The sequence below is a fragment of the Oryx dammah genome, unplaced genomic scaffold (genome assembly GCF_014754425.2).
Source record: "Oryx dammah isolate SB20612 unplaced genomic scaffold, SCBI_Odam_1.1 HiC_scaffold_12, whole genome shotgun sequence".
NCBI classification, from domain to species: domain Eukaryota; kingdom Metazoa; phylum Chordata; class Mammalia; order Artiodactyla; family Bovidae; genus Oryx; species Oryx dammah.
In genome coordinates this window covers 61,977,472-62,003,005 of record NW_024070196.1, presented here as the reverse complement: position 1 = coordinate 62,003,005, position 25,534 = coordinate 61,977,472, and the positions used below count along the sequence as shown (strand labels likewise).

Below are 25,534 nucleotides of genomic sequence, written 5' to 3'. Positions count from 1 at the left end.
CTCATCAGGGCTGGGGATTTGGGGAGGAGTGGCTGCTTAGCCTCCTGCTTTGACCCTTTCTTGACTGGTTTCTGCCAGGGAATTGACGACAGCCTGTGGATTTGGAGAGAGGGGGTAGGGAGAGTGGCCTGAATCTGCCGGCGATCCAGGGTGGACTAGCGGGGCTAGAGGGAGGGCGTTTAAGGGGTGGGCGAGATGGCTCCCAAGAGCCTAGGGCAAAGGCACTAGAGGGTCTCAGAGACACAGGAGATGGGGATGTGAGGAGAAGGCGTTTGGCTCCATGGGGAGCCCTTTTAAGTTGAGACGGACCGAGAGAAGTTATCTTCAAACACACTGGGCAGGCATCTTAGGTTCTTCCAATCCTATGGGGTGGGGTTTAGAACTCTGCAAAAAAAAAGGGCGGGGGGCAGTCATTCAAAGAGGAAGGTGCACAGCTGAGCCAACGGGCTTCTAAACTGGAAGCGGGTTGTGGGGGGCCCTCCGGAGGCGCTGACCTTTCCCCCAGCCTCCATAGGGACTGGGCGGTGAGCGTCTGGGACCTGCTTTCCCGAATCTAGACGGAAGTTCGAGCAAGGCTGACCAGAGTTAGCCGGGGAGTGAGGCAAACGGTGGCTATTCCTCACGTTGGGGAGGTGGGGGCAGTGGGTAACCGGCAAACCAAGAACGCGAGTTCGGAGCAGGAGGGTTTCCTCAAAATGACTATAGAGTCCACGGCTGTGGATGGAAGGGGTTGGGGGTGGGGGGACCCGAGAGGGAGTCTCAGAAAGGGTCGAGGGAAACTAACACGGTTTCTACTGGGGTGCTGATGGAGGCTCCCCGCTCGGGACGCGATGCACCGAGAGGGTTCCCCGAACTGGACTTGGGGGAGGGGGGCGGTATGGGACACTGGGAGTGGACCGAGGGCAGCCGAGGGGGGAACTCTAAATTAGGTTTAGCGGAAATTGGGGGCTCGGAGGGCGATTCTCGCTCCGACTGGGGGAATGGAGGGATCCTCACCAGTTGGAACGTGAGGGCACTGGGGGGCTATCTCCCACCCGACCCAGGGAGATTGGGGATTTCTTAGATTCTAGATACCGGGGAACTAAGAGGGAGGACTAGGGATGGGGGGGGTCCCCGATCCGGAACCGAGCTACCTTGAAGGCACCGGGAAGCGCTTCATTCCGGGAGGGCGTTCCCGCGGCCCGGCCCCCGTGCCGGGGTGGGTGGGGGGTGCGGCCGCGCCCAGGTCCCGGCCCGCCTCTGGTTTCGAGGGGATCTCTCTCGCCCTCGGGGACCCGGGAGCCCGGCGGGAGCGGGGTCCGGGCGCCGCCGCCTCCGCGAGCGCCCGGGCGGGCGGGCTGGCGAGCGCTGGGCTTTATGCTCGCAGGGCGGCGGGGGGAGGAGCCGGCAGGTCGGCCCCCGGCGGGCCCTCCCCTCGGCCGTCCCCGCCCGCCCGCCCGAGCGGGGTCGGGGGAGGGGGCAGCATGGCCTGTCCGTCCGGCCCCCTTCGCCGCGCTCCTCATCTGCCCCGCGCCGAGCGCTGCCGCCGCCGCCGCCGCCGCCGCTCCGCTGCCCGCGCCGCCCGCGGCTCCCGATGGAGACTGACGCGCCCCAGCCCGGCCTCGCCTCCCCGGACTCGCCGCACGACCCCTGGTACGTCCCGGCCCGGCCCGGCCCGGCCTCGCTGGCCCGCGCCCGCCCCGGCCCCGCCAACATGGCCGATCCGGGTCGGGCCGGGCCTCCCCGGGGCCCGGGCCCGCGCCCCCTGCGCCCGGGCGCCCGGCGCTCACGCGGGCCCTTTGTGTCTCTCCTCCTCCGCAGCAAGATGTTCATCGGGGGACTCAGTTGGCAGACTACGCAGGGTGAGCGAGCCCGGGAGCGCCCGCCGGCCCGGCGGGGCACCCGGGACCCCCCGGCGCCCCGGAACCGGACACCCCAGCCCGGCCCTGCGCCCCGCTGACCCCGGGCGCCCCTGCGCCGTTTCGCGCCCCGCCCGGGGACCCCGAGAGCGCAGGGCGATCGACAAGCGCGCACGGCCCAGCGGGTGGAGGGAAGGAGATGAGGGGTTCAGGGGGCATCGGGGGTGGGGGGTGGGCTGGGCCCCGGGGACCCGCCGGCAGCAGCGCCAACTCCGCTCGCACCTGCGGCTCAAACTTTTGTGAGGCGGCTCCCGGAGCGGCGGGAACCCGGCCGGAGCCGTCCCCCCTCCAGCCCTGCTCGGCCCTCGGTTTCCTGGGGCCCCCGTGGGCGCCAGGAGGCTCCAGGGGAGCCGGGTGAAGCCTGGGGGTTGGGGGGAAGCGCCGGAGAGCGTGCAGGCTGCTGGGCGCGGGGGCGGCCGGACCGCGCCGGGGTCACTGGGGGCAAAGGACGGGGGAAGGGGGGGAAGGGCGCAGGGGCGCGGGCCGGTCCGAAGGCGGGTGTGTGGTTACAGAAGGGCTGCGCGAATACTTCGGCCAGTTCGGGGAGGTGAAGGAGTGTCTGGTGATGCGGGACCCCCTGACCAAGAGATCCAGGTGAGCCCCTCACCCCCTCCTCCGGCTCCCGGCTCGCCCCGCTCCGCCGCCGCTCTCTGCCTTGTAACCATCTGCCTCTCCCTCACTACGGCGCGCAGGGGTTTCGGCTTCGTCACTTTCATGGACCAGGCGGGGGTGGATAAAGTCCTGGCGCAGTCGCGGCACGAGCTCGACTCCAAAACAGTGAGTGGCCCTCGGGGCTTCGGGGGTCTTTTGGGAGAGGGAGGTCGCTGGAGGAGAGGGGCAGGACTCTGTCCGGGGTTGGGGGGGGGGCAGTTGGATGGGATCCCGGGAGAAAGGAGGGAGTTTGCCGAGTAGAAGGGCTGCCACGCTCTGAAACTTTGTCAGTCGAGTTGAGGGGAGACGGAGCTGCAAAATCCCAAGCCTGCTAAGCGATGTTACATCCCCACCCCACCCCAGTCCCTCCAGGACTGGGGAGGGACGGTGAGGCTGCTTCCCCCTCCCTTCACATACTAATCTTGATGCCTCAGAGAGGAGCTTGGGGTGGGGCTAGGTCCCTCCCCTAGCCCAAGTGGGGTGAGTCAGGGCTGCAGTGACCCACCCGTGGCTTCTCTGAACTCCAACTAGTACTTGGCTCCCCCCCCCCCCCTCACCACTACCCCATTGCAGACCAATGGCAAAGCATCATTGAATCCCCCCTCCTTCTCACCCTCCCTCCCCTGACTTCTGGTCAATGAGCTCCTGGCTTTGTGTGCAAGATGTGAACCTGCTTTGGCCGTGGAGGAATTTATGAGGAGGGCCCTAGCTTGCCTGGAAACAACTCTTGCCGGCTGGGTCTGGGGAGAAGCCGCTGGCTGGGCATTCAGACTCTGGGAATATTTTGCTGCTGTCCCGCAGCTCCCCAGTGTCTTGGGCCCTGCAGGGGGCGCTGGCCCAGGCCCCGGCTCGAGGGGAGAGGGGAGAGGGGAGAGGAGAAACCCGAGGCAGGGCTCCTCTGTGATGGGGTGACTGTCTGCCAGGGACAGTGCGACCTCTCTCCACACTCCCCCACTCTCCTCCAGCGCTGGGCCTCCCTGCTTGGGTCAGTCACCAGCTCCTGCTTACCTGCAACAATAGCTGGTTGTGCCCAAGAATTTGTTAAACTACCGCCTGTCCCCAGCTCCTGTTATCTCTGCCCAGTGGCTCCCACTCTTGCCCGCGGTAATGAGCCAATGAGGCCAGGCCTCAACTTTGCCGGCCCTGAAAGGATCTTCTTGGCGCAGACCGAGTGACCCAAGCTAGGAATGGAGAGACAGTGGCCTATTGTTTTTGGTGATTATCTGCCATCAAGCTGCCTGTTCTCCTACCATCCCCTGTCCTCAGAATGCACTGATGGCTTCTGCGGCACTCAGGAGGCACTCAGGAAGCCGAGATGTTGGGACTGGGGTTGGAGCTGGGGGGCGGGGGCATGGACGATGGACAAGAGGAAGAGAGGGGAGGGAGGAGCAAGAGATAGGCATCCTTCTGAGATGCAGGACTTTGAAAAGGGCAGGGGCTTTGTGTTTGGCGTTCTCCAGCCTGGGAAAGGGGTGGGGGTGGAAGGGAGGCTTATTGTGGAGAGTCTATTTTGGGTTCTGACTTTCACCTTTTATTTACTTGTTGGGTTTTATGTTGCCAGCTGTGAGTCAGAGTGGAGGTAGGGTGTGTCAGTGACTGGTTGTGCGTGGGTCTGTGGGCCGTGGCTTAGGTACCATCTCCCCTTCAGTGTCTGCACAGGGGGACTGTCAGAAGTGTGTTTTGGTGGCTTCCAGGAGAAATAGAAGGATGAACATGTCCATTGAGATATAAAATCGGTGGGCAGCTATAATTATCCCTGGAGCCCCATGGGGTTTGGGGAGAGAGGAAGCATTGCCCAGTGTGGAGTTTGGAGGTTCCTTCTCTGTGGGTAGATTCCAGTGGGGGAAACAGGAGGGCTGTTCCCTGGTTCGTGCCATTCAGGCAGTGAGGACAGAGTCTGTTGCCTAGAACTAGGCTGAGTTTTGAACAGAAGGAACTGTGGGGAGAGACAGATGTTGCCTGCGATTGGCTGGTGAACTTCTGAGTGGTGTCCACCCACGTGAGTGGCAAGATACTCTGAAATGACTGGGCCTCAGAGGTCCTGTGTTGATCACAGTTTCTCGAGCTCTGCCTTTTGATGTTTGTTAGTACGAATATAGTACCTGGGAGTACCCAGGTGCATCTTGCTTTTTTCCCCTTTGGTTGTTCACGGCCAAGGGCAAAGGTGGCCTGCTGGTAATAGCACCTTTGTTTGTGCAAAGAAGGGCAGTTCACAAAGGAACGCTTTCACCTGCGTTATCTCATTTGATTCCATGCAGCTGCCTCTGGGAAAAGTGGGTGCTATTGTCCCCACTTTGCAGATGAGGGAACTGAGGCTCAGAGGGGTCAGGCAAGTTCCTAAGATCACAGACTTGGCCAGGGGCCCAAAGTTTCTGAGTCCAAATCCTGTGCTCTTGCATGTCACCAAAGCCTGTGCTCTGTTTCACCCCAAGCCAACCTGTACTGTCAGGGTACTGTTTGCTTGCACCATCAGGAAGGACTGTTAGATGGTGGTGGTATTGGGAAAACAGAATGGAGTCTACCCTTGTGGTTTACGAACTCTTATCTCAAAGCCTTTTGCAGGCAAAGATTGTTTCCATTCCCAAGGCTCCCACAATCTGGATTGCCTGCCTCACCTGGACAGGTATCTCTCAGGCAGGAAGGGCTTCAATATACCTGGTGCCAGAAGGAATAAGTCTATGCCTACTTTTTTTCTGGTTCTTGCTGAGGGCTAGACAACAAGTGCTTTGTAAGCATTACTTCAAATAATCTGCAGAGGATCCTTTGAGGTGGATGTCAGTATTGGCCCATTTTGCGGGTGAGCTCAAGCCTAAGGCTCAGAGAGGTTAAGTAATTTGTGCACAATCTCACAGCTGGGAAGCAGTGTTAAGTGGGATTTGAACCCAACAGCCCAGCTCTAACCATTACATCTTCCTGCCAGAGGCCGTGGTGGTTTCTGTCACTTCTGTGTCACCTCGGTGTCCTGGGATGAGAGTGGTCCTCAGATCTTCAGGCTGTGTTTAATAACCAAGGCTCCTCTACCTCTGTCTTCTCTTTCAGATTGATCCCAAGGTGGCCTTTCCTCGGCGAGCACAGCCTAAGGTAGGTATGTCTGTGTCTGGGAGCAGCTCTGTACCACCAGTAGAGATTTTCCCATCATTCTCTTCTATGGAAGAGGCTTCTGGGTGGAGTGCTAATGGCATGGCATGGGGTGGGAGGAGGGAGGATTCCTGATGTCCTTGCTTTCTGGATTGCAGACACGATGCATTTTTCCATCTGTGCTCTGGGGTGGACTAGGGAGAGGGGCCTGCATGTGTTGAGAGAAAGAGGAACTCCTTGGGGGATTCATTGCCCTGTATTTGAAGTCAGTGCACTTTGGATTCTGGGCTTCCTTAGTGGCTCAGAGGGTAAAGAATCCACCTGCAATGTGTGGGACACAGCGATGTGGGTTCAATCCCTGGGTCGGAAAGATCCCCTGGAGGGGATATGGCAACCACTCCAATATTCTTGCCTGGAGAATCCCCATGGACAGAGGAGCCTGGTGGGCCACGGTCCATAGGGTCGCACAGAGTTGGACATAGCTGAAGTGCCAGCATGCACACATGCAAACTTTGGACTCTAATTCTGTGACTTTGGAGATCACAACTTCTGTGCCTGCACCTCTGGGGTGGGAGGCACTCAAATACATCCCAGACTTACCCGCTGAAGCTGAACTAGAGACAGGTCAGGGAGCTACCTCTGACCCCCAGTGCCCCGCCCCCCCAACTCCCCTCACCTCCGGGATGAGGTGCGTTGGGCTTGCAGAGAGGGAAGGGATCCTAGCATCTGTTACCTGTTATCTTTCAACTTGGGTGACTGTGGCTGCCTTCCTAAGTGTTCTTTGTCCCTGGTGTTGTGGCAGATTTTTCTAGGTGCCCGCAAAACAGCTCTCTGAGCAATGGAGCCATATAGAACTCAAAACTTTTGGTGCAGCACAGGGGCCTAACAGTGGTATTCCAGTTCCCAGGGCAACTAGCTACATCTTAATTTTTAAGCAGTTGAAAACAGGAGACAGGCAGTGGCCTGACTACAGTCCTGGGAGCAGCACCCCTGAGTCGGCTGATATATCATGTATCCTGGGACTAGGTCCCTCTCCAGGAGATCTCAGTTTCCCCCTCTGCAAGAGGTTGGTGGGAACTGGTAGCTTTATGATTCTGAGTCATGGCGCCTAGCTCCGGCCACAGTGAAAGGAGAGGGGCAGGTCTGGGGAGACAGGAAAAGGGCATCCCTGCCAGGGTCCAGCAGAGGGCCTGAAAGCAATTATGGACCAGGTATTGGAAGGAAGCCGCACCAGGGAGCACATGGTCGGAATTGGGTTAATTCCATTAAGCAGTTTGGTGACAGAAGGTGCTTTAGTGCTAGGATGGGGCTGGGAATTGCCGTGGATTAGCCATGCGCTCCTGGGGTAATTAGGACCATGTGTTCTTCCTAAAACAGGGCTGGGGCCACGGGGCTGCCAGAGGTTGGCTTGGGAAGAGGTTGATGAGGAAAATGTCGGTGTTAAGTTCAGGGGGACCCTGGGATGGGCCTTGGCCTCTTCTAGGAGTGGCTGGTGGGGTCTTCGAGGTACGGCTGTAGGTCTGGGTCACTGAGCCAGCCACCCGCTTCCTGACACAGACCCCACGGAGCGAGCCAGGGTGTGGGGTGTACAGCTGCCTGTGACAGGCCCAGAGGTGGGAGTCCAAGGGGGGAGTTTGGGGTGGTGGTGGGGGGAGTCTTCTGAGGAGCTGGGGCCACAGAGAGCTTGTCAGCTGGCACCCCGGCAGGAGGGCTGGAGCCCCTGCTGGTGGCGGTAGGCCACAGGACTCAGATGCCCACTTTCTCATTCCCTCCCTGAACAGATGGTGACTCGAACGAAGAAGATCTTTGTTGGGGGCCTATCAGTAAACACCACGGTGGACGACGTGAAGCAGTATTTTGAGCAGTTCGGGAAGGTGGGTCTGAACTAGGGAGTGCTGGCTGGGGGTCAGGGAGGGGGGAGGGGGGCCGGGCACAGGGTATGAAAGCCCTATGGAATTTTGGTCGGTAGCAAGCGCGGAGTCCAGCCAGGTCATTCCAATTCCTGCAAGAGTCGCAAAGGGGGCTGGGTCCTTTTGTGGGTGAGGCTGGGCCAAACCCAGCGTTCAGGCTCCTGGCCTATCTGTGGGCTTCAGACTCTGTGTATGCGTCCCCAGGGAGGGAAGCCACACGGTGGCTATCCCTGTTGTCGTCCTTCTCCTGCTTATCTTCCTTCTCTTGAGGGAGGCTGTGCTCCCGAAGCCAGTTCAATCCAGTCACCTCCTTGGCCTCCTGGGAGTCTGCACCTGTCCAGTCCACAGGGTGGTTGTACCTTCCCCCACTCCTTCCTGCTAAGGATGATAACGAGGCAATAAATATGACTCCCAGTTGTACTCAGAACCCTGCTTGTGCAGGTGGGAGCTGGGGGGGCGGGGGATTGCAGATCTCTTAGCTTATCGGGGAGGGGCTGCAGAGACCACCCCAAATTCCTGATCAGTCCCAGAGAACTGGTTCTCAGCTCTGCGGTCCCTGGAACTTAAATTTCTGGGCCATTTAGTCCATGCAGAAGCAATGTAGTGACATCAGACAATAGCGTGTCCCCCCTTCCCCAGAAAGGGTAGTGTGTGAACATCAAGGTGCCATGGAGAGATGGCTAGGAGGGGACCAAGTTTTACTTAAGCCTCAGGGTGAAGTAGAGATTTCTGTGCTGAGTCCTGGGGTCCCTGGGCTTTTCAGACGTGAAACAGGCTGCCGGCTGAGTCTCACCTCATCAAGGCCCTTTCGGTTCCCTATATAGGTGCAGGGCACAGGAGAACCGTGGCTTGGGAATGGGACATGAGCTGGTGACTGGGTGGGTTTCCAGCCCCCTGCCTCTAGGGTAGAAGGCGAGCGGGTGGGAGGTCCCTGGCCAGCGTATGCTGGCGATGCTGGGGCCAGAGGCCTAGGCTCAAGGCGCCTCCGCAGGGACCCGGGTACCGGATCCAGGGCAGGTCGGGCGGCCTTGGGCCCCAGAGGGAAGGGCGCTCCTGGGAAGCAGCAGGCCCCGCTCGGGCTCCGGTGGGGTGTCTTTGTGTCTGAGCGCCGAGCATTAGAGCTCGCACTAATCTGATCCAGCAGCTGTGATTGGAGGCCGCCTGCCCCCGGGGCCGGCGTTGCCATGGCAACCGGGCCCCAGGAGAAGCCGTCAGCGGCCGCGTCTTTTGTTCGGGCCTAAATCGGCGTTGGCATGTGAAACCGGCCCGGGGAGGCCAGGGGGAGCCGGAGAATAGGCTGCCAGGGAGCGAGGGGGACAGCCGGGAATGCCAAGGGCCCCGCGGCGGGGGGGCCCCCGCCCGGATCGAGGGGCCGCCGCCGAGGGGGGAACAATGGTCAGCCGCCATGGCTGCCACTCAGGCTTAGCGGCCGCCGAACTTGGCGGCTCCCACTGGTCAGCAGGCCTCGGCCGCCTCCCCTCCCCCCCGCCCGAGCCCCCCTGCCCCCGGGTTCCCATGGAGACCAAAGCCTATTAAGGACACTGGGCTGGGAGCCTCCCTCCCCTCTGCTGGCCCCAGGAGGGGACGCCAGTGGGGGGTCCCCTGGACCCCCAACCACTTTTCCTTGCTCTATGCCCTGGCCTCAACCCCCCTTGCCTACTCCGGGTCTGTCCAGCCAAGGCCCAGGTTGAAAGGTGGGGGGTGGCCAGGGCTGGTGGAGCGACAGGGGTTGGTGGGAGGAAGGGCGGTGGATTTGGGCTGAATCAGGAACTCAGCGGCGGGATAGGGAAGGAGGGTGTGGCTGGGTTCATCTATTCATTTGTTCAAAAAGTAATCAGGGAGCACAAGTCCCGTGATGGATAGGGTGGTCATGACTGACCTGGCGCTGCCTTCGTGGAGCCTTCAAAGCCACTGGTGTCCAGTCGTTTACTCTCTAGCTCCGCCAGCCTGCCCCACGTGACTGTGGGCAAGCCCCTCTCTAGTAAAGGTACTGCTTGTGATAACAGCTGCTGTTCCTTAAGGCTTGCTCTATCCCGGGTGCTGCGAGTTGGGAGTGTTGCACGCAGATCTCTTTTAACGCCTCCCTGTAAGACACAGCTAACGCCCCATTTGACAGATAACGGACTTGAATCATAGAGACCTAAAGCTGCTGGCCAAGGTTACTTTCCAGCTCCAGCCGGTCCTACTCAAAGCCTATGCTTTTATCACAAGCTCCCCCTTTCCGGGTTTCTCTTTTCTCTGTGCCGAACATGAAGTGTCCATCCAGTTTGGACAGCTGAGCTGATTTGGGACTCAGAATAGGTCCATAAGGATGGGAGCAAGGGTGACACCGAGCTGTGCGGCCCTAGGTCAGGTGCCTCTTTGGCCAGAGAGATGTCATTTTCTCCTGAGATTCTCCAGGGACCCAGCTGCCTCCTGACTTAGTGGTGTGGGGGGATCCTGGTTCTCCTTGGGGAAAGTCAGGGGCCCGATTGCTGCTTGGTGCCTAAGAGCTGGAGGACCACCCAGCTCAGAGGCCGCCCTTTTCACTTTAACAAGGCGGATGACAGCCTGGAAAGAGAGCAAAGGCGAGTGGGGAAGAGGCTGTGGCCCAAGGCCTCAGGAAGTTTTCCTTGATCCCTTGGGTGTCTGACCATTTGGGGGAGGGTCAGCAGCTGGAGTGGGAGGTGGAATGGGGAGAGGCAGTGTCAGAGGCAGCCCTTGATTTCCACCCAGGATGAATCCGACCTTAGCTTAACCCCGTGAGACAGCTGACATTGGCTGAAGAATTAAGAGGGCAAGGAGGAAGCAGCAGATGTAGGCAGAGGGAAGCTGGGACTGCGGAAGGGAAGAGAAAGCCTGTGGCTGTCTGTGCATCCAAGAGGATGCCTTGAGGGAGCAGCAAGGAGAGAAGACTTGGGGTCCAAGAGATGGGGGATAATGCAGAACCTCCCCCTTCCTCCACCCTTCTCCCCTCCCCCAGTCAGTGGGAGGCCAGCAGCCCAAGCACTGAACTCTACTTGCTTTAATTACAGCCTCTAGCAAAAGGAAACCTCAATTAGAGGAAAAGATCTGTACAAGGAGAGGGGAGTTGGGTCTGACTGGAGTGGCTGCTGGCCTCCTGGCCTTTTGCAAGTAGGAAAGAGGCTTTCACTTCCCCATCTCCTATCTTACTCCTCTATTTTCTCCTCTAGCACCCACTGTCTGCTTCCTCCTACTCCTCCCAGGCTTGATCTGGGATGTGCTGTGTGACCCTGGACAGGTGACTTTACCTCTCTGAGCCCATTTCCTCATCGACAGAATGAGGCTCTTACCATGCAAGGAGAAGATGGTGGGGCAAAGTGCCAGGCATATAGTGGGTGCTTAATATTTGCAGGAGAATCTGGTTGTTGAACGGGGGTGCTATGGCAGCCAATTGGGGTTGCAGATGGAATGCTGTCCCCCACCCAGGAAGCAGGTTGAAGATAAAGCCTGGACTGGGCAGGAGGGGGAGTGGGTGTCGGAGCCCTCGCTCCTGGGTTTCGGTGGAAACCCCGGGTCTGGTGGGTCCTCCACGGGAGCTCTGTTTTAGGTGGATGATGCCATGCTGATGTTTGACAAAACCACCAACCGGCACCGAGGTGAGTATGGCCCCTCCCCCTTCCTAGGCTGGGCTGGGGGGCCTGTGGTCAGCCAGGGGGCTACAGGTCACAGCTGCCCTTTCATCTCGCCTCCTGACATCCTATCCCCGAGGAGCTGCATCCTCTCCCGGGCCTGGCCTTACAGAAGGCTTTTGTCCCGCCGTTTCCTGTGCTAGAAACTTGCCGAATTGCAGACACCCGAGAGGAGAGGAACGGAGGAGTGGACCTCTCCTCCCCCTGCAACTGAGCCCTCCACCCCCGCCCCAGCCGGTGTCTGCTGGGCTTACCTTGTCCCTGGTAACCAGAGCAGGGGCCCGGCCACCCCAGGGTCAGGCTGACTCTACAGTCTGCTCCTGCCACTGGCCCCCTTGCCCCACCCCTGGGCCGAGCCCAGCCCCCTTGCCCCTGGATCTGTGAGCATCTGGGCCACCGGGTGTGCACTGCCTGCTTGTTTTTTTCCCAAGGGCCTTGCCTTCTGAGAAATACCATTCCAGCCCCTGGGGCACACCCAGGAGGAGGCAGGGTTGTTTCTCCAGTGCCTTCAGAGCTTTGGGCCTTTTAGCCTGTTTGGGGAATGGGGTATGTGCTGGTGTGTGTGTGTGTATGTGTTTGTATCTGTGCATGTGAGGGTATTTGATACTGAACAGTTGTGTAGACATAGCATGTCAGGGTAACTCATATGCACACAGGGGCCTTTATGCCTTTGTGAGCACTAGTTAGAGTGTTTCTGTGATGTATGGGTACCTAGGGGTGTGTATGTGTATGTGTATACGTTTTTAGAAGTATTTGTGTGTGTATTTTTAAAGTATTTCTATTTCCCTCTCTGGAAAGCATCTGAGGAAGAGAAAAGGCATGTTGAATGTGATTTGCGTCACAGCCCTGCCTCTTTCTAATTTGCTATGTGATCTTGGGCCAGTCACTTCACTGAGCCTTGGTTTTCACGTCTATGATTTGGGAACTGAAATCCTATCTCATCACGTAATTGAGAGGTTGCCAGGGTGCGGGCGAAGCCTCTCATTAATTCTTAGACACTTGCCTGTAAGAAGGGAGTGGGTGCTGTTGGTATGACCTGAGGCTGTGTTTTGACCAGGAGCCCGGTTCTGACCTTGCCTTTGCCGTGCAGGGTTCGGCTTTGTCACATTTGAGAGTGAGGACATCGTGGAGAAAGTGTGTGAAATCCACTTCCACGAAATCAACAACAAAATGGTGAGCAAGTGGACTTCCCTAGCGGTGCAGTAGTTAAGACTGCGCTCCCACTGCAAGGGGGATGGGTTCAATCCCTGGTGGGGAACGTTGTGCGTGATGTGCAGAGGGAGACTGGGGCTCTAGCCTGAGTCAGCCAGGGAATGATTGGAGGTTCTGGAGGCAGGCAGAGAGGCCTCACAGTCAGTGGGCCAGAGCCAGTTTTTTCATCCCCCTGAAAGTGTGGACAGGAATATGGCGGTTAGAAAGCACAGCTGGTGGGCTCAGAGGGACTTGGGTGGAAATCCTTATTCCACCGCTTCCTAGTCTAGTCATTGGACAGATGACTTCCCCTCTCTGAGCCTCAGTTCCCTCGTCTGTAAAACAAGAGTGTCAGTAGTACCTCCATCCATCTCAGGGGTGGTGTAAGCATTTGATGAACCACTGCATGCTCAACCCATCTCTAGCACATTGCGATCACGCCAAAAATAGTAACTACGAAATGAACAAGAGGCCTGCCAGGGAATAGGAGGGTCCATGACCCTGGGTCTATAGGAGGGACTGACTACTGGATCTCATTGCAGGTGGAATGTAAGAAAGCTCAGCCAAAAGAGGTGATGTCACCAACGGGCTCGGCCCGGGGGAGGTCTCGAGTCATGCCCTACGGGATGGATGCCTTCATGCTCGGCATCGGCATGCTGGGTATGTGCTAGGCCTGCACCTGTGGCTTCTTCCTGCCCAGAATTGCACCTGGGGCTACCAGGAGCTGTGTGGGTGTTTCCTTTCCTCTGTGCTCTGCCCTCCTGTCTGGAAAGACAGTGCCCAGGGTGTGTGGACCAAGGATCTCAGGTCTGGCAGTCCTAACGAAGGTGGGCCATTTGGTTGTGGGGTGCTGCCCTCTGGTGGTGACTAAAAGAATGGTCCAGTTGCTCCTTATTAATTGGTCCTTCTGTCCATCCCACCATTCAATTTGTTTGTCCACTCATCCATCCAGTAAGTAGTTATTGAGCAGCTATAAATGCCAGGCCCTATGCCAAGAATTACAGCAGTGACTTTCCCTGGAGCTTTATGGTCTGGCAGGAAAAACAAATAAGTCCCTGGTGGCTCAGTGGTAAAGAATCTACCTGCCAATGCAGGAGACGCCGGTTCCATCCTTGAGTCAGGGGGATTCCCTGGAGAAGGAAATGGCAACCCACTCCAGTATACTTGCTTGGAAAATCCCTGGACAGAGGAGCCATGGGGTCGCAAAAGAGTTGGACAAAACTTAGTGACTAACAACAAAAACATAATAGGTTTGGGATGGAGAAGTATAGGGGCCAAGGGAGCATGGTCATAGTGAAGCTGACCAAGACTTGGAGACGCTAGGATATTTAAGCTGAGTCTGAGGGTTGAGTAGGAGCTAAGTGATGGGAGGGCAGGGAGCAGGGGAGGGTAAAAACGATCAGGCAGATGGAACAGCGTTTACAGACGCACAGGCCTTTGGGAAAGTAGAGAGAAGCCTGTTTCTTCTTGTTTGTTTGACTGATATTTATTGAGCAGCTTCTGAGAAATAGAAACTGCCTTCATTGTAATTCCCATCAAGTAAGGGACAAGATTAAACAGACCATGTCACCACAGACTGACTGGAGGCTGTGGGAGGCCCGAGGAGGCACCTAAATCTACCTGGGGGTTGGGGAAGCTCCCTGGGGAGAGGGGGTCAAGGTCGCCATGAGCCTTGGAAGATGAACAGGAGTCAGCAGTGCTTGGGGCCCTTGACCAAGGGTGAAAAATCCTAGCTGGGACCCCAAGAAGGTCACAGTCTTCCTGGAGAGACAAGCTGTATATACACAGAAAGAGAACACTAACAAGGGGGTCTTTATGCTGGAGATGGGGGAGGACTCAGAGAAGGGGGTACAGCATGGGCTAGAGGGTCAGGAATGGGATCACAGATAAAGGGGGTGAGGAGCATACCCACCAAGTGGAACACTGTCTGCTCCTGAAGTTTTGTTTTTGTTTTTTGACTTTTTATTTGAAAGTAATTTTACATTTTCAGAAGAATTGGAAACGTAAAGTAGTAGTACCAGAAAATCCATATACCCTTTACCAGATTCACCTGTTGGTTTTTTTAAAGATTTTTTTTCTAATGTGGATCATTTTAAAATCTTTATTGAGTTTGTTACAGTATTGCTTCTTTTTTAATGTTTTGGTTTTTTGCCTGAGAGGCATGTGAGATATTAGACTTGGTCGGGGGACAACCAAGGATTGAACTCTTAATCTCTTTGGAAGGTGACGTCTTAACCAGTGGACCACCAGAGAAGTCCCCAGATTCACTTATTGTTAACATCATACCCTATTTGCTTTTCTCATTCCTCCATAACTGTATGTATATATATATATATACACACATATGGATATACACACACATATATGATATGCTTATGATTTTTCTCTAAATCATTTGAGGGTAAATTACTTCAGTGTGTATTTCCCAAGATTAGGAGTGTGCTTTCATGAAACATTATAATTATCAACTTCATATATTTATATTGATACAGTATTTTAATCTAATCTACTATTTTCTGATTTTATCAGTTGACCCAGTACTGTCTTTTACAGCTATTTCTGTCCTCCAGAACAAGATCCACCAGAATCAGTTTTTGAATTTAGTTGTTCTGTTTCTTTAGTGTCCTTTGGAACTCTGAGAAAATTTTCTTTTCAAAACAATTTATTAGCTGGTTTTACCCCTTTTAAAAAATGGGGGAGGGGACTTCCCTGGCAGTGCAGTGGTTAAAACTCAATGCTTCCGCTGCAGTGGGTATGGCTTTGATCTCTGATTGGGGAACTAAGATCCCACAAATGCTTGTCGAAGTCCCCCACCGCCAAAAACAGTGAGGGTGGGGGAGAGAAAAGAACAACTCTAACCAATAGAGAATCATGGTTAAGAGAGTTGGAGCCAGTCAGATCTGATTTTGAATCCCAATTATACCATTATTACTCACTAAGTGATCTTTCTTTCAAAGCTGCAACTATCTATTATATGCATTCTAAGTAGTAGGTGCTGTGCTGGTGATGGAGAGACAGAAATAAAAGATGGGGAAGACAGAAAATCAGCTCTTGAAGAAATCCTGGGATAAGTTCAGATACTGGTCATCAGTGCTACGAAAGGAAAAAACCAGAGTGACATGATAAATATTGAACGGAAAAACCAGGGAGAGTCACATGATAAATACTGTTGTAACTGATGAGAGAGAGGTCTTTTGTGGGATCACTTCTCTGAGGAGGTGACATTTGAGCTGCCTCTTGCACAATGAGAAGGACACAGTCATGTGAAAACCTGAGCAAGAGTGTTCCAGGCAGAGGAATTATCATGTGCAAAGGCCCTGGGCTGGGAAGGAGCTTGTGAATTTGAAAAGCAGCATGGAGGCCAGTGTGGCCACAGCAGAGTGAGAGGGGCAGGGTGTAGATGAGGAGAGGAGCCAGAGCACGAAGCACCTTGATTAGGGTTTGGATTATTCTCAGCTAGTGTCACCTCACTGAGCCTCAGTTTCTCTGCCTATAAAATGAGGCTCCTAACTGTACCACTTGGGATTCTTAAGGAGAGAGCAAAGTGTGCAGTGGGCTTTGTATAGGGCTTGGCATGCAGATGGTACGTATGTGGTAAATGTGATTATTAGTCGTGATACAAAGTGGGAAGGGGAAATCGTGATACATCCTCCCCCACAGTGCTGTAGATAAAGCATCTGACGCTGGTCCCCTTGCCTTATCAGGTTACCCTGGTTTCCAAGCCACGACCTATGCCAGCCGGAGTTATACAGGCCTCGCCCCCGGCTACACCTACCAGTTCCCTGGTAAGTCCTGCCCAGTGTCCCTCTGCTGCCAGCATGTCCCCGGTTCCCGGGCAGTCTGACTCCTCAGGGCAGTGTTCAGGGGGTGGTGCATGGCTGGGGGGAGGTCTGCCTGCTGGAGGTTAGGAAGGAAGGGCATGTCTGAGGAAGGAGCGCCTCTCCCCACCCAGCACCCCCTCCCCTCCCGAGAAGCTGGGGGTGGGGCTCCCTGTGTGGCCCTGCATGACACCCCTCCCTCCCAGGATGACCTCTGCCTGTCTCTTGCCTTTCCTCCCTACCTGCCTCCAGGGTTGCCACTTCCACCAAAAGGGCATCAGGCTTGTGGTGGGGAGTCCCCCCCGAGGGCCAGTGTTGGCTGTGTCCTTAGGAGTCACCTATAGTGACATGTGCTACAGTGAGCTCTTTCCAAGGCAGATGAGAGCTTTTGAGACCCTGAATGCTGAAAAGCAATTTAAAACCACGATGATCACCACCCTCATTTGCAATTCAAAATAAAAACAACACTAGCCCTTCCCATACGTGGCAAGAAGCCCAACAAACTTCTGAGCCTTTCCCATGATGACCCTTCAATGTTTTTTTTTAATATCAAATATCATATTTTTGCAAGGCTCTTGTTTGTTTTTTGGTCTTATTTCTCTGGAGGGTTCCCTAAGCCCTTGCACCTTGGGCTGTCCAGCTATGACTCCTCTGTGCACATGACCTTGACTAGTCCTGATAGTGATCTCCGGGGGGAGGGGGGGTGAGCCTGATTTTCTAGGTGAGGAAGTGGGCTCAGAGGGGAAAAGTGACTGCAAAGATGACTCATCTAGAAGGTGGCAGAGCTGCTCTAGGGTCATTGCTTGCCTGCCCCCAAAACAGAACAAAAAGGTGGGTTCTGGGAGATGTTTTAGTGCCTTCAGACCTTTTAAGAAAAACACCAAGGACAGAAGCTCCACCCTCTCCCAGTGCCCGGGGTGTAGGCGGCAACTCTGCCCACTTGTCCCTTCCCTGTTGGTCTCACCTCTGCCGTTGTCTCCTTCCCCACCCTGGCCTGCTGGCCTGCGTGCTCTCCCCATCCCCAGCTCCCGGGTCCTGTGCATGGCCTGTCCCGTGGGTGCCTTCGTCCTCCCTGGGCCACGCCCGAGGGGCCTCTCTGCATCTTCCTAAGCTGTTTTACGTTTCATTTTAGAATTCCGTGTAGAGCGGACCCCTCTCCCGAGCGCCCCAGTCCTCCCCGAGCTTACAGGTCAGTCGCTCGGATTTCGTACACCTCACAGGCCACATGGGGGAGAAAGAGGATGACCCAGGGACCGACCCCGGGAAAGCTAGGGGGAACCCTCTTCTCCTGTCCTCCAGTGCTCTGGCAGTGCCGCAGCCTCGGGCACTGGCCGGTCTGAGTAGCTACATGGTCCTTAAGGGTAGGGCACAGGGCCAAGCCCAGCAGATGGAGGCGAAATCACTCGTTCATCCATTTGACAAGTATTTATCTAGTACCTCCGGTATGCCAGGCACCGTGTAGGCGCTGGGATCCAGTGGTGAACCAGCCAGGGTCTCAAACTCAGAGCGGAGTGGGCGGGATGGGGACGTCGGGACATGGTGGACGGCGTGGCTCTGCTCTGCCCCTGCCAGGAGACACTGTAGAAACCCGGTTATGTTCAGATCCCATTTTTCCAAGAGAAGCCAGAAACCCGGCTTTCACTTTCAAATGAATTTTCAGTTATTTTCAAATATTAGCAACGAATTCCAAATTTTTAAGTTCCCCAGGGACCAAATGAAACCTATTTGAGGGCCGAACCCAGCCTATTTGCAACTCGTGGGCAAGTAGGGCGATGTGTGCGGCCATCCTCGGCCATTTCTCCAGCTGGAGTTTTCACCTGGGCCTGTCAGCTCAGCTCTGGAGCTGGGGCCGCGGCGGAGGCCCACAGCAAGGGGCAAGGGGCAAGGGGCGGATGCAGATGAGGTGGGCTGCAACGGGTTTCTCTGTTCAACCTGCTTCTCCCCTCACCCCACCCCCAGACTCCTTCCCGGAACCTAGCCACATGTGGAAGACACAAGCGTGGTCGCTGCTTTAGATGAGAACTTCCTTCCAAGGGGTGCCCAGGGGGCCCCCAAAATGGGGGAGGGGAAAGAGGCACCTGGGGTGAAGGACGGGGAGGGAGTCCTGGTGGTGGGGGTGATAGAGGATCTTCCCTGAGCAAAGTGAGGCAGATGGGGGTCTTTCCTACTCATCTCGGAACTTGTGTTGAGGGCCTACTGTGTGAGACAGACAGCCAAGCCCTGGAGGCAAAGAAGGAACCAGACAGCCAGGCTCTCATCTGCAGAACTTGTGCTCTAGAGAGAGAGATAAATACTTATTATACAAATGAGTAATGCTTTACTGTTGTGATGAGAGCATGCTGGTTTTGCTTTCAGGAAATGCCTAACTGGGCCCTAAACCAGACCTCAGGGCCCAGCCTTGCCCTTAAAGAACTGAGGGAAGGAATAGCCCCTCTGCAGACATTTTGGCCTAGGAAGGCAGTGGGTTTGAGGCTGAGCAGTTCTTGGAGGTCTGGGGTCTGAGCTTTTCCTTCACCTTCAAGGGACGACAGTATTTCCTCGTGTGTTTAATCAATATTTGTTGTGCCAAACGCTATTCCAGGCAGTGGGGATTCAGTAAGGAGTGAGACAGACAGACAAACTCCCTGCCCTCCTGGAGTTGACAGTCTGGTGGAGGGAGAGAGGAATAAACAAGTAGGTCAAGATACTTGCACCAGGTGAGAGGTTCCACAAGGAAAATAAAACAAGATGTGCTAAGGTGCTTGGGTCGGGGCGAGGGGCTGCCTTAGTAGAGGTGGTCAGGGAAGGCTTCTCAAAGGAGGTGATGTTTTGAGTGAGAAGGTGCCAGCACTCTAAAGATCTCAGGCACAGTGTCTCCCAACTGTGCAGGCATGCTGTCCTAGATTTTCATCTCCTGGTCCAACAACCTACCTAAGAATTTTCACAAGGATTTTTTTTTTTCCAGAGTCCCTTACCCCACTTCCAGTTCCAGTTCAGGGCTAGGGTACTAAAACAGCCCCTAGGCACGCTTTGAACGGGAAACGCTGGCTCTGGATGGGAGTGTGGCCTCTCAGGGTTGCAGTGGCAGAGTCAAGCAGTAGGGGGTGCTCACCCCCAGCCGGAGGCAGCTCCAGGCTCACGACAACCCATCATTAAAGCACGAATCCCTCCTAGTTATATTCCTCCTAGTTCAGTTCAGTTCAGTCATTCAGTCGTATCCAGCTCTTTGGGACCCCATGGACTGCAGCACACCAGGCTTCCCTGTCCATCACCAACTCTAGGAACTTACTTAAACTCATGTCCATTGAGTCAGAGATGCCATCCAACCATCTCATCCTCTGTTGTCCCCTTCTTCTCCCACCTTCAATCTTTCCCAGCATCAGGGTCTTTTCAGATGAGTGAGTTCTTCCCATCAGGTGGCCAAAGTATTGGAGTTTCAGTTTCAGCATCAGTTCTTCCAGTGAATATTCAGGACTGATTTCCCTTTAGGATTGACTGGTTTGATCTTGCAGTCCAAGGGACTCTCAAGAGCCTTCTCCAACAACACAGTTCAAAAGCATCAATTCTTTGGTGCTCAGCTTTCTTTATAGCCTAACTCTCACATCCATACATCACTACTGGAAAAACCATAGCTTTGACTAGATGGGCCTTTGTTGGCAAAGTAATGCCTCTGCTTTTTAATATGCTGTCTAGGTTGGTCATAGCTTTTCTTCCAAAGACCAAGCGTCTTTTAATTTCATGGCTGCAGTCACCATCTGCAGTGACTTTGGAGCCCCCCCAAAATTCTCTCACTGTTTCCATTGTTTCCCCATCTATTTGCCATGAAGTGATGGGACCAGATGCCATGATCTAAGTTTTCTGAATGTTGAGTTTTAAGCCAACTTTTTCACTCTCCTCTTTCACTTTCATCAAGAGGTTTTTCAGTTCTTCGCTTTCTTCCCTAAGGGTGGTGTCATCTGTGTATCTGATGTTATTGATATTTCCCCAGGCAGTCTTGATTCCAGCTTCTGCTTCCATCCAGCCTGGCATTCGCATGATGTACTTTGCATAAAAGTTAAATAAGCAGGGTGACAGTATACAGCCTTGACGTACTCCTTTCCTGATTTGGAACCAGTCTGTTGCTCCATGTCCAGTTCTAACTGTTGCTTTTTGACCTGCAAACAGATTTCTCAGGAGGCAGGTAAAGTGGTCTGGTATTCCCATATCTTTCAGAATTTTTCACAGTTTGTTGTGATCCACACGGTCGAAGCTTTGATGTAGTCAGTAAAGCAGAAGTAGATGTTTTTCTGGAACTCTCTAGCTTTTTTGATGATCCAGCGGATGTTGGCAATTTGACCTCTGGTTCCTCTGCCTTTTCTAAATCCAGCTTGAACATCTGGAAGTTCATGGTTCATGTACTGTTGAAGCCTGGCTTGGAGAATTTTGAGCATTATTTTGCTAGTGTGTGAGATGAGTGCAATTGTGTGGTAGTGTGAACGTTCTTTGGCATTGCCTTTCTTTGGGATTGGAATGAAAACTGACCTTTTCCAGTCCTGTGGCCGCTGCTGAGTTTCCAAATTTGCTGGCATATTGAGTGCAGCACTTTGACAGCATCATCTTTTAGGATTTGAAATAGCTCCACTGGAATTCCATCACCTCCACTAGCTTTGTTCATAGTGATGCTTCCTAAGGCCTTCACTTCACATTCCAGGATGTCTGGCTCTAGGTGAATGATCACACCATCGTGGTTATCTGAGTCGTGAAGATCTTTTGTGTACAGTTCTTCTGTGTATTCTTGCCACCTCTTCTTAATATCTTCTGCTTCTGTTAGGTCCATACCGTTTCTGTCCTTTATTGTGCCCATCTTTGCATGGAATATTCCCTTGGTATCTCTAATTTTCTTGAAGAGATCTCTAGTCTTTCTCATTCTATTGTTTTCCTCTATTTCTTTGCACTGATCACTGAGGAAGGTTTTATCTCTCTTAGCTATTCTTTGGAACTCTGCATTCAAGTGGGTGTATCTTTCCTTTTCTCCTTTGCCTTTTGCTTTGTCTTCTTTTCTCAGCTGTTTATTTATAAGGCCTCCTCAGACAACCATTTTGCCTTTTTGCATTTCTTTTTCTTGCGGATGGTCTTGATCACTGCTATTCCTTAAACACCTGCTGTGTACAGGTGCTGTAGAGGTGGGGGGAGTGGTGTAGACAGCAAACTAGGGAATAGCCAGATCCCTGTGTCTGAAGAGAGGGTCAGAGACAAGGGGATGAGGAGACCTGGGGAAGGGAGTGGTCATTTCTTCCTGGGTGATGGTCAGGGGTGCTGAGCCAGGAGGAGGGGCGTGAGGGGAGCCGGCCAGGCAGCAGAAAGAGCGAAATGGGGTTGTTGAAGCTTCAGAGGATCTTTTGGGAGGGGAGTCGGGGGAAGGCGAGAATGCACCTTGGTCCGTTGGTCCTGGGGCGACAGGCCCAGCTTTTGGTACCTCTGTCAGTCAGTCGCCGGCTCCAGTTGACTTGGACTGGAAGGAGGGACGAATCTCTCGATAGCCCTGGGCTGAGTAGCCCCCCGGTTCGGCCAAGGGCCCTCCCTGGTGATGGCAGCAGCGGGTAACATTCAGGGCAGCTCAGGGGGTGCCCCACCCCCATCCCATCCCCCCATGACATGTGACTTGTGCATCCCCCCCCCATGACATTTGGGTTGTGCACACGTGTCCCTCAAGTCCAAGTTGAAGCTGAGGCCCAGCCGATCCCTGGGAGGCCGTCCTCTCTCCTCCTTTCCTCCAAGGGAGCACTTTTCTGCCTGACCCTGGGGCTGTGCTTGACCCCTCTGAGGTGGGGTATGGCCAGAGAGGCTCTGCCCGCACCCCTGCTGCCCCTCAGCCACCGCGCTGAAGTGCCCACACCTTTCCTTCCAGCCATTCCCCTCACCGCTTATGGACCCATGGCGGCAGCGGCAGCAGCAGCGGCTGTGGTTCGAGGGACAGGTGAGGCCGTCTGGGGTGCAGGGGGCGAGTGGGATGGGGGACAGAGAAGTCTAGAGGGGAGGGGAGGTGGCCACGGCCACCCCTTTTCAGAGGGACTCACTTATTCATTCACTCAAGGACTATGAACTGAGCACCTGGCAGGCCCGCCAGGAAGGAGACAGGTGTGGTCTCTGCCCTCCAGAGCTTGCAGGCTGGTGGGGCGGCAGGTGTTAAAAAGGCGATCCCATGTTACAGCCCCACCGGGGGAAGTCAGGTGTCAGACAGGGGCCTCTCAGGAAGGGCTGCCAGGAGGTTTCCCCTCTTAACTTCTGATCTGAAGGCAAAGAGGAGGAAAGGTATTCCCAGCAGAGGGACACGCAGGTGCCAAGGCTTGGAGGCCAGTTAGCATGGGTGGGGTGGAGGAGTGAAGAGTGGAGACAAGGAACCAGATTCTAGGGAAACACCAAACATTTTAAATAGCAGAGTGATGATCATTTTAGATAGCACAGGCAGCTGCAGGGTGGGAACAGGTGGGAAGGGCTCCACAAGGGAGGGGCAGTCAGTAAGGAGGCTGCTGAGCCGTGGCACCGGCAATAAAGGGGTCCCTGGGCTGAGGCTGGTGGGGGTGGACGGACTCTGGGCAATCTCCAGGCAGTGGTCCTGCAACACTCTGCTGGATGTGGGGGTGAGGCCGAGGGGGAGGGGTCAAGGTCAGGGAAGAGGGTGGGATGGGTTGGGGGGGTTGCTGCGGGGTCACCATGGGCGCCGGGGCTATCACCGTCTTCTTTCTGGGTTGCCAGGCTCTCACCCCTGGACGATGGCTCCCCCTCCAGGTTCGACTCCCAGCCGCACAGGGGGCTTCCTGGGGACCACCAGCCCCGGCCCCATGGCCGAGCTCTACGGAGCAGCCAATCAGGACTCGGGGGTCAGCAGTTACATCAGCGCTGCCAGCCCCGCCCCCAGCACTGGCTTCGGCCACAGTCTTGGGGTGAGTGGCCCCCAGACCTGGAGGCCCCAGAAGTTGAAGGAGGGAGAGGCCTTGTCTGTCCTTCGGGGGAGGGGGAGAAGAGAGGCAAGAGATAATGGATGGGAGACCAGGGATCAGTGAGAGTTATCATTCACTTGTTCAGTGGGCATTTATTGATTGCCCTCTGTATGCCAGGCATTGGGTGGGCTCTGGGAATACTGTGCAAATGAGGCTCAGCATCTCTGCCTGCATGGAGGCTAGATTCTATCTCAGGGGTGCCCTGCTTTTAACCAAGGTGCTGGTTATCTGCAGATTCTCAGGCCCTACCCTGGATAATCTACCCTAGTAGAAAGTAGGGGTGATACAGGCAGGGCTAGAGAAAGTCTGTGCCTTACCTGAGGCTCCTGTGGAAGAAAGGAGGAGCCCCTGGGCTTTCTCTGCCACCCTCAGGAATCTAGGAGTCAAATCCTTTTCTTTCCAGGGCCCCTTGATTGCCACAGCTTTCACCAATGGGTACCACTGAAGCAGGAAACAGGTGGCAGGAGGTGAGGAGGTGGGCTGGGGCTTTGGGGTGTGGGTGGCACCTGGGAGGCTAGCGCTGAGCAGCGCAGTCTGGGACATAGACTTTCATGGAACCCACAGCCCCAGTAGGGAGACAGACCTTTATCCCAGCAATGGTCAAAGACCCGGAGAAGCTACTCAAACTGCTCCATAAAGGATGTAAATGATAGCCACCATAAGGCAGCATGTGCTGCTGCTCAGGCAAAGATTTTTTTTTAAGACTGTTGGGGCTCCGCAGTGATGAGGGAGGAGAGGAACCTGTACAAATCGGCTCAGGTTTTTCAAAGGGCAGGGTTTATCTGGACTAAACATTTAATGCCCATAACACAGCAATTCTACTTCTAGGCATTTATTTTTATAACTGAAATGCCCATCAACAGGAGAGCGGTTAAATAGACTGCATGCATGCACTGGAATATCCAACAGGTGAAACAGGATACTGTCCACATATCTACATATACAGAGAGTGAGGGGGAGGGGAAGACACTGCACACACAACCATCATGCTGTGTACAGTGGGGCGCTCTGGGTCCCAGCGACACTTCCTTTGTTTGTCCATTCGTGCATTCCAACAACTATTTATTGAGCATTTGTTTCAGAAAGGGGGTGGCAGAAGACCAAAAAGGCTCGCCTCTCTCTACAGACAAAAAAAAACAAGTGAGCAGTTGAGATCATTGTAAATTGCACGTGAGAGGTCTACCTGCTTCAGGGGTTCAGAGCGCAGTCCCTGAGAAGGTGACAGAAATCTAGGGAAAGAGGGTTCCAGACAGGGAGCAGGAGATGCGAAATATATGCACAAAGCTTGCCTAGGAAGGGATTAGGGAAAGAGGCCTTAGGCACGAGGAGACGTGGGTTCTGCGGGCCGCAGGGAGGCGGGGGGCAGGACCCGCTAACCCGCTGCTGTATTCCAGCGCCCTGGCCTGCAGCTGACTGAGGACCACGAGTGAGCCAGCGAGGGGGCGGGGACACCTCAGCCGCAGCCGCCGCCCCCTCCCCCGCAGCGACTCGGACCGCTACTGCCTGCCCCCTACTCCCTGGGCCCCCCGGCCCCTGCCCTGCTGCCCCTCCACCTCACCCCCGGACATCCATGTCTGGCTCCCCTACTAACCTCCCCCTCTTCCGCCCCTGGCCCTTTCCCCCACCTCCCCTGTCCTACCTGCTTTTATTTATTTTGGATTAGCCGGTTGCCCCCCCCCCCCCCCCCCCCCCCCCCCCCCCCCCCCCACCCCGTTCTCCTCTCCGTGCCCCCCCACGTCGGGTCTGCTCCCCTCGCCCCTCCGCGCCCCCATAGGACCCCCCCACCCAGAAGGCTTTTGTATTTGTGCATAGCTAGAGTGAGGGCGGAGGGGGCCTGCTACAGGCCACAGCCACAACCCTGGTTTTTTTATTCTGATTTTTCCTTCCTTTTCTCTTTCCTTTTTGTTTTGTTTTGTTCTGTTTTTTAAAGAAACCGTTTTTTAAACTATTTCTAGGTTTGTGAATGTGAAGCCCCAGGCCGCAGGGGGCAAGGGGCCAGGTGCCCCCCCACCAGCTGAGAACAAAATGTCTATGTGGGTGTGGGCCCCTGGCCAGCTCCCTCCAGCCCTGGAGAGGAGGACAGGCTGAGGAGGCCAGGCCGAGCCCCTGGAACCGTCCCGTCCTGTGTCATATATGTAAATACTGTGAGGTGAAGCCCCTCCCCGTCTCTAAGACCCCTTGGGGACGAGGGCATCGCCTCACCCCACCCGCGTTTCTGTACCTCCCTCTCAGACACCGTTACTGTAAGCTTGCAGGCCTCAACTGTGGCCAAGGCAGGCCCCGCTCTCTCAGGCCCTATGGGGTCAAAGGCCTTGGGCCTGTTCACCCCAAAAAAAAACCCAGTGTGGGGGCGAGGGAAGAGAAGGGCTCGCCCAGAGCCACTGGTGGGAAGGAATT

At 55.2% G+C, this 25,534-nt stretch overlaps 1 protein-coding gene across 1 annotated transcript; it reads left to right on the top strand.

Moving 5' to 3' along the window:
- Positions 1 to 1,567: 1,567 nt before the first annotated feature.
- Positions 1,568 to 24,785, top strand: MSI1 (musashi RNA binding protein 1). The gene is made up of 15 exons (XM_040250870.1): positions 1,568 to 1,632; positions 1,801 to 1,841; positions 2,411 to 2,492; positions 2,591 to 2,675; positions 5,589 to 5,630; positions 7,409 to 7,501; positions 11,088 to 11,136; positions 12,260 to 12,342; positions 12,903 to 13,020; positions 16,065 to 16,145; positions 17,311 to 17,367; positions 22,045 to 22,113; positions 22,893 to 23,080; positions 23,541 to 23,604; positions 24,532 to 24,785. Exons 1-14 carry the CDS (start codon positions 1,574 to 1,576, stop codon positions 23,580 to 23,582), a joined length of 1,089 nt encoding a protein of 362 aa, XP_040106804.1. The 5' UTR covers positions 1,568 to 1,573; the 3' UTR covers positions 23,583 to 23,604; positions 24,532 to 24,785.
- Positions 24,786 to 25,534: the final 749 nt, after the last annotated feature.